The sequence below is a fragment of the Numenius arquata genome, chromosome 3 (genome assembly GCF_964106895.1).
Source record: "Numenius arquata chromosome 3, bNumArq3.hap1.1, whole genome shotgun sequence".
NCBI classification, from domain to species: domain Eukaryota; kingdom Metazoa; phylum Chordata; class Aves; order Charadriiformes; family Scolopacidae; genus Numenius; species Numenius arquata.
The window spans coordinates 30149341-30160592 of record NC_133578.1 but is presented as its reverse complement, the minus strand read 5'-3'; the positions used below and the strand labels follow the sequence as shown (position 1 = coordinate 30160592).

The 11252-nt window shown below is 42.1% G+C and overlaps 1 protein-coding gene across 2 annotated transcripts; it reads right to left on the bottom strand.

Annotated features, from left to right (window-relative positions):
- Nucleotides 1-267: 267 nt before the first annotated feature.
- Nucleotides 268-9655, bottom strand: WDR12 (WD repeat domain 12). Of its 2 annotated transcripts, XM_074145070.1 has the most exons (14): nucleotides 9619-9655; nucleotides 9390-9438; nucleotides 9217-9311; nucleotides 7970-8064; nucleotides 7178-7284; nucleotides 6179-6294; nucleotides 5664-5818; nucleotides 4802-4847; nucleotides 3917-4002; nucleotides 3579-3719; nucleotides 3368-3473; nucleotides 2455-2587; nucleotides 1544-1616; nucleotides 268-809 (listed from the first exon to the last, which is right to left on the bottom strand). In XM_074145070.1, exons 2-14 carry the CDS (start codon nucleotides 9428-9430, stop codon nucleotides 732-734), a joined length of 1272 nt encoding a protein of 423 aa, XP_074001171.1. In that variant the 5' UTR covers nucleotides 9431-9438; nucleotides 9619-9655; the 3' UTR covers nucleotides 268-731. The 2 variants fall into 2 exon arrangements, with proteins under 2 accessions (XP_074001171.1, XP_074001170.1); XM_074145069.1 differs by lacking the exon at nucleotides 9619-9655 and having other exon boundaries at nucleotides 9390-9458.
- Between the last annotated feature and the right edge of the window lie 1597 nt (nucleotides 9656-11252).

Below are 11252 nucleotides of genomic sequence, written 5' to 3'. Positions count from 1 at the left end.
TTCTATGTATCTGCTGCTTTTTAGGTGTAAGAAACCACCTCAGTTGTACTGCAACACAACGTACTGTGGCACAAGGCAGGCATGTTCTTATACAGTAATTTATAGCCCTAACTTATGAGCAACAAAAAAAAATGGATGACTACATCTGCCAGTAAAATTGTCAGGTTCCTTTATATCATACCATTTGCACTGCAAACATACGTCTTCATCCTAGAAAGAAGACCAGGTTCATCAACGAAGGACCTCTTAAGAACTGCCAACAGTCATACTGAAAGGAGAGGTGAGGTCTGATTTTTATTTAAGTTAGGCACTGAACCAATGAACTGTAGATAAAAGCTTTATTTTCTTTTTTCAAGGGAAAGCAGGTAAACTCAAAAAATAATTTAGTCCAGTGAGTTATTTTTTTTTCTGTCAGGAACAGCTTACTCCTTATTAAAAGGGCTATACAAATAGCCATTTAAAAGATGTTAACTCAAAGCCATCAAAAAGGGAGGAAATGCCCTTTGCTTTGTTTCACACGAATCACATTTGTAACTGCTTGTTGCCATTCTTCTGTGACAAATATGGGTATAGGTTACCAATACAAAAAGCCAGGAACAACAGCTCTCTGAGCAACAAAAACCTCCTTTCTTCAGATGTTGGTTGTGTAGGGATGCTAACAGACAGTGACTGCTGCAAAAATCTTTTTGGTTTTGTTAAAAAAAAAAAAAAAATCTTCTGGCTGTTGACCTTTATGCTCCAACATCAGAGGCTGTAGCTGGGTATCTGTAGCAATACAGTTTGTTGTCTGCACCTCCACTCAGTAACAACTGGTGAGAGAAAAAGAAAAGTGTGATTAATATCAGAGCTAAGCAAAATAACTATAAAAAAGTTGAGGACTGCGATTTTCTTTGAAGACATAAACAGAAGTAATGAATAATAAACTGTTAAGGCATGACTAAAACTGTGAATCGAAGTGCAGAAGCAGCCTTGTCTCTTGCCCTCCTCCTCAAATTAGAAGCATAGTTTTTGTGGGAAAATTTATAAAGCTTTTTACTGAGCCTTTTACTGAGAACGGGAGCCACAATGAGAATCTTGAACACTAGCAAAATGGTTTTTTTCCCATTTTATACATGTGTTTACCACTATAGTAGTATAACAGCTTGCTAATAGAGGATTATGTAGTTCCCCCCTTCTATGTGTACTGCCACCCCCCAGCTGTCAGTTCATGGTGCTGCTTTAGTCTCCATGGCAGCAAATGGTACCTTGCAACAGGCATTTTCTCAGCGAGGTGTGGTGCTGTTCTCCTGTCAGCGTAACACCCACTTAATGCTACAGAGCTTAAACTCCCATCCTACACCTTTGCACGCTAGCATGGGGAAGCGTTGCAGTGCGTATGACAAGAACACCTTCTTGTTAACCCGCTATCAACCACAGCACAACTAAAACTTCCTGTTCCAGTCTATCTTTAAGCATAAAGGAAATAACAACTCCATGACCGCTTTTAGCCCTCTTCCTTATCACCATGCATATAAATTGAGTAACTTGCTCTTCAGATTCTTACCCCTGCTTCTGTCCAGTCAACACACAAAACCTTGTCTTCGTGAGCAGCCAAGTCATACAGAGGAGCTTTGCAACTGGTAAAACACAGGTATTTACAGTCACACGTTTGAAGTTACGTGAGCAATCACGGAAAATAAAATTGGTCCCTGGAAGAAATACTATCACGATGCTATCAAACAGATGTGGTCTAGCAGTTATAAACACCTCCAGAGAGTATAGATATCTACCATCTGTGGCATATTCTCTGCTTTCTCCAGAGTTGATTACATCAGTTTTAACCTCTCCTACATCCCCCAAGAGAAAAGCAGCAAAAGTTTTCCCATGCTTGCAAAGTACCTTGAGACTGAAATTTAATCAATTTGCTTTTAAGGAACGGTTTATTATATAGTTTCCTACTTCCATGTGTGGATGCTGCTTGACTGTGTGCATCTTCCAGAAAAGCCATTTGTATCTTCTGAATGCAAACCATTTCATTGCTTGGAAATTTGTAATGAAAGGTCTGAAAAAAGTATCAAGTGAAACTTCAAACTGTTAGGCTTGTGCTTTAGAAAAATAATGTATTTTGTTCCTTAAAATAGAGGGGTGGTTAGCAGACCTTCTGCTGTTCCTAATCCCAGTAGCAATGTTATGGTTGCCGCCTTCTGCATTTCAATCAATGCTGCTATTAGTGCCAGGTAAGTCCCATGTTGGAACGCCATACAGCTCTCACCGATGTTAAGCCCCAGGCCTTCTGGTAGACAACAAGTATTTTTCTCCCTTTTATTATACGTTTGAATCCTAAAACCTAGAGGATATTCACAAATGCTGCACGGGTTTCCAATGAATGTCTCAGACTGCCTTTGCTATTTCATTAGGTTAAGTGACCCTTTAAGCTTTACATGCTTTGAACAGCGAAGAACGCATGGTTTTTACCTCCTTGTGTCCCAGAGCTTCACAATGTTGTCCAGAGAACCAGAGATCAGCTGATGCTCATGGGTAGGTGACCACTTCACAGATGTCACCCAGCCTGTGTGAGAGGTCAGAGACAGAAGAACCAAGGAGCCATCTAAACAGAAAAAGAGGAAAAAAAAAAAAAAAAAAAGACGACATCAGTAGATGCCAGCTGAAACAGCACTTTTAAGATACATACAAAATCCAGTGAGAAAAGCAGTCAGCAACATATTTGTGTTCAAGGTAAGTGTTTCTCCCATCAGTAATTCCAACTTCAAAAATCAAAACGAACTTTAAAGAAAGCAAGCAAAAATATAAGCCACACAAGTTCTGGGGGAAGAGTTGGGGGGGATTAAAAAATTATTTTCTTGTCACTAAACTCTTCAAAGATATTTGCTTTTTTTCAAACGAAAAAAAAATGCTTTTTTTTAAATTAACATATAAGAAGATAATACTCTTAAACTCTGGATGAGATTATAGAACCTAAACAAGTAAACATGTCTATGAAATAAATCTGGCAGGTTCGGTCATAAGTTATCTGCAATCCTGTCAGACTTGGCACCACTATATCGTAACAAAGTGACTACTATTTTACTTAAATGATGTTTCAACCAACTTAGGTATGAACCTTACAAAAAAAAAAAAAGTTCAAAACATTCATTACTAAGTTTAAAAAAACAAAAGCGAAAAACCTAAGCTGAGTTAGTTTTCTAAATTTTTAGGTGCGAAATCAAAAGAAATTTTGCACCAGATTATGGAAAACAGACATAATCTTTATATTTAATAAAAGCCCCCAAGTGGCTTGTTTCAAGCAGAGGGACCAGAAAACAATTTGTGAGATGTCTGTGAACAGGGAGGGGTTCTCCTGTGAACATGCGTGTTTTATTTAGCTCACCTTTGCTGCGAGGATCCCATAGTCTGATATGTCTGTCAGTGCTCCCGGATGCCAGGCGTCGACACAGTGGTGAGTAGGAGACAGAATTAAACACTTTGTTTCCTGTCTGTCAGAAAAGAAAATATTAACTAAGAGAGGAGCTACTATTTTTGCACAACTTTATTTGAGCTGGACTTCAGCTGAACCTACAGACAAAGCACAGTGATCTCACCAAAGTTGACTTGAGATCTCCAGTTTCAGCGTCCCAGAGCTTAATGGTGTGGTCCCATGAGGCACTGCAGATTTCTTCAGCATCTGACCACAGCACAGAGGAGACAGCTTCGATGTGGCCAGAGAGGGTTGCCAAGGGAGTCTAGAATTCAAAGGTGGCAAGAGATTAGACTGAATATTGTCAACAAATCTATTCTTTCAGCAAATAAAAATACGTGTCTGATCAGCCTCAGACATATCACCAGAAATTTTCACGTAGTCACTTTTAACAAAGAGAAATTATTTTGTGTGGCCACACTTTTAAAATAAAATCCTGGACAAACCTGGAGCTCATCTTACCCTTGTTAGTCCCAATTGTTCAGTTTTCTGCTTTTTCCGTGGTCTGTTAGCTGCTTCTTCCATTTCATCCTCTTCGTCTGTAGGTACTGTGACAGAAGACAATCAGACTTGATCTATATGTTTTTGAATTGCACTTCCATATAAGCAATGAAGCAAACCTCCATATTTACAGTACTTGTCTATGATGCATGAATATTTTAACCTTACACCTCTGATCAGATCAGTATTATCTCCATTTTAAGCGTGAGGAAACTGAATACAAATTAAGTGATCTTCTCCAGATCGTGAGATTTTAAAATGAAGTCTGAAGGAATTTTTAAGACCATCCTTACCTATAGAATCCCAACATTAATTCAAGTGTGTGATAAAAAACAATCATTCTTTTAGATACAATACCTACATTTATACTCCCCAACTGAAAGAATATGAGTTGTAACAGTGAAAGAAAGCCTTCAAATGGAATTAGTCTACATTTCTAGAAAACACCTGGTCATCTCACTGTCCTCCATATTATGGTGTTAATAATAGAACAGGAACATAACCCACAAACTTTTGATTTGTAAGAGGTCTATATGCAAATCCTCATGTTTAAATAAATCCATTAAAAATAAATGAAAGGGATAGAAAGCACTGTATTCAGAATAAAATAAACACCAGCAGGCAGTTGATAACCATACCTGCAATTATTTATGGTCTCTGTTACCAACCAAAACAGTAACTTAAGAGAGCGATGGATAGTTGTGACTTTGCAAGGGAAAAAAAAAAAAAAATTCTGTCTCGCTTTTAATATTACAGATTCAAATTTTCTAAAAGAAAATGGTATTCAGATATCTATCTTTCAGGTTGTTCTTAAGTAAGTAGAGTGTTTTGAAGTGTTTATCTTACCTGCAGACCAGATCTTTAACATCTTATCCCAAGATCCACTGCAGAACTGTATGAACAGAAACGTTTTGTTAAAAGTTGATCCAGACAGACATTGAAAGCCATACTAACTATACTTCCTTTTTGAAAAGTTAATCAGAGTTATAACATGTGAAGAACGGTGCTAGGCTCCTCAAATAAAATTAAAAAAAAAAGTTTGGTATAAACCAAATTATCCTTTTTCCTTTCTTTGCAGGAAAAAATATCTACAAAATATCTATTTCCTTCAGCACTAAAAGGTTTGATTTTAACCTGTCTGATGTTTAAGTCAAGCTGAGAGGGATGACTCTACCTTTGGGGTGTGAGTGCTTTTAATTGTTGAATTCCTGGATAAAGGGAAAGGACCTCTTCTACCACCTGCTTTTTCTTAGTATCACTCTGGAATTTTTTTCCCCACCAAAACTACTGTGAAAGTTTAGGCCAAACTTGAAAACAGTTTATATAATAAAAATAACGCAAGATTCACATGCATTAAAAGCAAAATTTACTTAAAAATAAACATTTACCTTAAGTCAAAAGCAGCAGTATAGCGGCTTCTTAAGTCAAAAAGCACTGGTATAATGGCTTGTGCTATCTAAAGTCACCTTCAGCTTTTTGTGCTATGTAGAGGTTAACTGCATCACTTTGTTTGAAAAGATGGCGTAGTGCTGATGTGTAGCACTCCTAATCCTCAATAACCACCATTTATAACAAGACTGGAAATTTATCAGTGTGTCAGTCATAACAACATGATGACTAGTATCTAGGCAGGGACAAAAAGATGATTTGGGGGATATGGGCTGCTAACTTCCCAAAAGACAAAGGTTTCTCTACAGGAGTCACTCACTTTAGTTCCTGTGCAATCAACAGCTATGGAGTCTATACTCCCAGCATGCCCCCTGCAGCAGTGAAGAGCTTTCACTTTGTTTTTCTCCACATTCCACTCCCACAGCAGGATAGTTTGGTCCATAGATGCACTGAGTAACAGGCACGATAGACTATCTGAGGAAGAAAAAAAGTCACGATTGCACCCATCTCAGCTTTCCATAGTCTTTACAGTAATTACTCTAGTCAAAGAAATAGCAGATAGATATCTCAGTTTACATCAGTTTACAGTGCTACCATGCAAGTACAATTAATATAAAAATACACACCAGTATCTGCTAATGAAGACTGCAAGGTGGACAGCCAACGTACATATTAAACTAACTACACTCATTACCATTCTTTCATTTCTAACACCACTAACAGAGATTGAAATAACTGTAGCATTTAGATTATTAAATATTCATGACTGAGGAATGCTGACATTTCTCCCCCAATAAATCAAACTATTACTACTCCCCTAATATAAATACTGACCTTGCTTCACCCATGCCACGTCCTTCACTACTTCTGTATGCCCAGCTACTGTCACGATGGATTTTCCTTCTAAAGACCAGATTCGAGCAGTCTGATCGTAGCAGCCAGTTAATATCCTACAAGGTACAGAATTTGAAGCATTCTTGTCTTTAAAACCAACAACGTTTTTATGAAAAAAAGCTTCAACCAGAAACTTGGAAAAATATTAGCACAGTAACTAGTTAGCTGAAACAAATTCAAAGCATAGCTACTTCACGTAAAAAAAAAGAAACCATCAAAAAATTGAATTTGGAAAAGTAAAAAATCTTTGTGTTACAGAGTAAAGCTTCATTAAAGCCTACAACTATAAGGCTATGAGAACAGGACAAAAAGAAAAGCAACAAGAGTACTGCATATTCTGGTAGGTGATTCTTAAGATTGCTTACATAATTTAAAATATAAGATCATTTGTTGTTCGTAGTATGTTACTAGAGAATCTCAAAGCATTTTCAAACCCTTACTTCATATAGAAGCATTGCTGAGTTGACTAGAAAATTTGTGTGAAAATACAGTAGAAAAGGACAAATTATAGTTGGTTTTTCTAAAGAAAAGCTCTATATAAAGGCATGCTATTATATTTGTTGCTAATTAATGTCATATTTAAAGTCAAGGGTTTAAGTTAAAAATAAAATAATGAAATCTTACTGTCCCTTAAGAGAAAGGATAGTAAACAGCATTTGCATTATCCATTTATAATAATAGTATCTCATGTTCAGTGACTGTAGCCGTTTTCTACTTGTGGTAAAGTCACTGTCAGCACGGAATAGAGGTGTTAAAATGGAACTGCTTACGAAGGCAAGTAGCTGACTGATTTGACAGTTTAAAAACAAACAAAAACAGAGTAAAGAGAAAAAAATATATTATTAAAGAGACAGAATACCACTCTATTTGACACCACAGAGTCCTCTGCACACAACAGGAATAAGCAAGACAAAACTTAGAACTGGCTTAGTGCGGTACCATTCTTCAGTGGCTTGAACAGAACTGATCCAGTCATCGTGGAAGATGCATTCCTCTGGCTGAGGGGCCATGTATTTCTCCACATACTCTATTTCCACCACTTCTTCCTGAGCTCACAGACAAAATACTTATTTAGTGTGGTTTTATTTTTTTTAATCAATAACAGTAGTATTTAACTGTAGTGTGGTGCAAATATACACATTTATCGGGCAAAGATCTTAGTATCCAAGTCCTTTGCCACATTAGTGGAATTAAAACCTTTAGAAAAAATGTGCCTGAATTATATTGCTTTCCATATTTTTATCAAATTACTATTAATAGCAATCTGGAAGCAAAATCAAATAATTTCACTCTTCTCAGGTTCCTCTCCTTCTGTATTTACCCATATAAAACTGCTGTCTAAAATACTTTACAGCATTTTCTAGATGTAATACTAACCTCCCCCATTATGCCCCAACTAATGTAACGACAACTATGTAACTAATACAGTAGGAGACAAAAATATATTAATGACAAACTGAATAAGACATGAATTTCTCCTCTGAACTGTATACATACAACAGAGTGGATAATGATGTTGCTTGAACTGCTCAGTGCCATACTCCCTAATCACTCTGCAGTTCAGGATGGATTTACACACACAGAATTCTCCTGGCAAAGTCAGAAAAGAAATAAAACTGAGCAAGGAAATCTACCTCATCAGGATGACGGTGTAATACCTAAATCATATTGAAATAAACTGGCCAAGTCTGTTCTACTGTCCAAGATGGGGAGAAATTGAGTATGGCTTACCGTGGAGATATTTTCTGTTTCCATATGCGTGACCAGTGGCATACGCAAGAACTGGCCATTGATAAGGAAGTCAAATTCCACATATTTGTGATCCGCTGAAACAAATTAGGAAAAAATCCACGTTTAGGTGTCACTATTTATTTGATACCATTAAGAACAACATTATTCTGTGGCAAGCTCAGGAGAACAGAGCCAGCAAGAGGTTAAAAAAAAAAAAACAACACCCAAACAAAAATCCCCCCAACAAAACAGCCGTTTTCTTCTCCCAGTTTTAAGTGCGCAGCCCATGAATTCCACAGGATTAATGTGAGTTAAGAGGGAAGGAAAATTTGCTGTTGGGGTCCAAAGAGTTAAAGTTTGCCTCACTGTTAACGCATTCTTTTCTAAATCATATTCTCTGTAGCTACATCTAATCAAACCCCAGCGGTGCTTCATCACTGCATGAAGCTCGCCACTGCTAGCTCACATCTTTATCATCACCAGCTAAAGCCCTGTCTTTGAGGCAGCAACAGGAAAATCCTAAGAATTTCTGGCTCATATTTCTCCCTCTGTAATTGCATAGCTGACAAAGGCCTCACATTTTGACAAGAGCATTGCACTGTGCACTAATTTCTGTATTCATGGTCGTTTGTGATTTCAGGGGTTAAAAGCAACTTACAGAACCCTTGGTAGGTTAAGACACAATTAGTCTAGTTTCTTAAAGAAAAAGGTATTTTTCAACAACACTGCACAGGTGTCTTTCCCCTGAAAACCTTTCAAGTCATCCAGGCCCCTTTCAGCTAGCGTTGAGAGAATGGCTGAGCTCTTCTCAAAGGCTCTCATAAAACCCAAACCTTTGGTTTCACGAGGTCTTTTGCCAGGTTTGGGGGGGCAACTCTTCTCTTCCCACCCGCCGGGGCAGCTCAGTCCGTTGGCGCCGGGCACGCACTAACCCAGCCTTCGGAGCGTTTCTGCTGGGGCTGCCCACTCGATGAGCTCCGGGGCGAGTTCCAAGAGGGCCTTACTCGGGACAACCAGACCGAACCAAAAGGGCGGGCCGGGCCCGGGCTGCAGCCTGGTCTCCGTGAGGGCACCGTGTGTACCCGGGTGCCGCTTCTGCCTTTGGCAGCGCCTTCCTTAGGCCAGGCCCGCCCTGAGCCTGTGGCACCGTGGGGTTCGGCCACAGCCTGGGCCCGACTCGCCTGGGGCAGCGCCGCGGCCCGCGCCCTAGGAGACACGGCGGGGCTGGAGCGGGACATGTCACCTACCGTCTGCGGCCGCCAGCAGCTTGTTGATGAGGCGGCTGAGGTCGGTGGTCTCGGAGGCCGCGGGCACCGAGAAGGGCACATCCTCCACGGCGTACCTGCGGGCACACAGCGCCGTTACCGCTCCCGCCCAGGGGTCTCCCCACTGCCCCCACCCCTCCCGGGCGCTGCCTCACCTGCGGTTCTCGGTGCGGAACCGCGCTGTGAGCTGCGCCATGCTGCCGCTGCCGCCACTGGCCCCGCCCCCCACCACGTGCCGCGATTAGCCGCGCCCGCCCGCGGGGCCCCGCCGATCCTCTTCCCCCGGCCCGGCCCGGCCCGGCCCGGCCCGGCCCGGCCGGGCCGGCTGCCGCCACCGCCCCGCCCCCCCCCCCCCGCCGCTCCCCGCTGCCGCCACCGGTGCGCCACGCGGCCGGCGCCGCGTCGCCGCGGAGACTACAAGGCCCAGCGAGCCCCGCGCCGCCGCCGCCTTCCCGGCGCCCCCCGCGCGCCCCCTCCCCCGCCCCCCCAGCCCGCAGGGCGGGCGCGGCGGCGCGCGTGCGTCGAGGGGCGGTCTGAATGGCGGCGCCTGCGGGAGGCGAGGCGAGGTTGAGTAGATTCCTCCGGGATTCTCCGCCGCTCTCCTCTGCGGCCAGGCCGCCCGCTTCCCCCGGGGCGCGGCCAGCGGAGGGATCCGCGCTCCTGTGTCTCTCTTCCGCCGCCCCGGGGCTGTGGTGTGAGCGGCGTTGGGATGGGGGGGAGGGGGCGCTCCCCCTGTTTCCCTCAGGGCTGGGAGGTGTTGAGGGGTGCGTTCCGTGGGGCGGCAGCAGGCCCTGGCGGCGCTGGAGGGGTGTCCCGTGGATCCCCCTCACCGGGGCGGTGCGGGGCAACTGGGAGTAAGCGGGCTTGCCCCCTGGCCGTGGCGGCGAGTATTTCCCCCCGCGCCGGAGGCGGCGAGGTGGCGTGTGGGGCTGTTGGCTGCCGATGGTGTCTTCCTAGGGGTAACTTGGGTTGTGTTTCTTTGCATGTGAAGCGACACATCAACAATAAACTTCCCGCTAAAAGTATTAAACCCAGCACGCAGCGGGCTCTAAAAGAAGCTGTAAGTGAATTTACTGTTTTTGGGAGAAGGTTGCTTGTGTGAGTACCTGCTGTGTGCTTGGTTTATGTGTATTTTTTCCTGCCTTTTTGACAGTTACTTGTGGCCTCTGAGGGAACAGCTGAGCTTTCCCTCGGTGGTGACTCAGGTTGGGTCAATTTGTTGGAGAGGGCAGGTGTCAAGTCTTGATGTTTTGTGAGGCTCTGAAATCTTATCCCTTTCTTAAGTGTGCTTAAAAGATCTAACGTTGTTTGTCAGTGTAATTGATACAGGTGCATTTTCCAGAGACTTGTGCTAGCTACACAAAAGTGACTTACTTGAGAAACCTTTTAAGCATCAGTGCCCAGATCTGTGCATTCTTAGCAGTATCTGCCTGCACTTCCATGACGGAGATAAGCTAAATCTCAAACCTGGTACAAGTTAATGTGAAGCTAATTGTAACTCATTTACTTGAGAGTATCACTATGCCCTAATGTCCTTCCTGTTTTGTTTTATTGTAATTCATGCCCTTCATAATGGTGGTAGAGAAATGTCATCAGAGGAAGCTTTTTCAGAGAGAGCGTTTAATTTTTGTAAGCTGTGCAATTATCTTAAATCTTTTTATAAAACCTCTGAAACGTTTCATAGAAAACCCAAAAAAAGATTGTTGGTGAGGCATTCAACTGTATGTATTTTCTGTCATGAAGTATAAATTAAAACCAGAATGGGGAATACTGTTGTCAGAAATGCTAAAAATATGAACTTGCACAGTCAAGATTTTATTTCCTTTTTTTTTTTTTTTTTTTCCAATGGGTATGCATTAAAAACGTGAAGCCTGAAAGATGTAAGAGAATTCCCTACCTCCTGCCTCAACAGAGTGCTCCTAGGTAGAATGTGCTTATTATCACAATGGACTTACCCTTTTTTTCCAGTTTAGGTTTCTTAGGACTAAAGTCTTGCACTATTGACTCAGTGTCAAAAT

Excerpts from the sequence above, each read along its gene's own strand:
- WDR12 (XM_074145070.1), bottom strand. The coding sequence starts at position 9,430 with ATGGCGCAGCTCACAGCGCGGTTCCGCACCGAGAACCGCAG. Across the intron at positions 9,312-9,389 it reads TTCCGCACCGAGAACCGCAG|GTACGCCGTGGAGGATGTGC; the intron begins GTGAGGCAGCGC and ends GTGTGCCCGCAG. Across the intron at positions 2,588-3,367 it reads ATGGGATCCTCGCAGCAAAG|ATGGCTCCTTGGTTCTTCTG; the intron begins GTGAGCTAAATA and ends TTTTCTGTTTAG.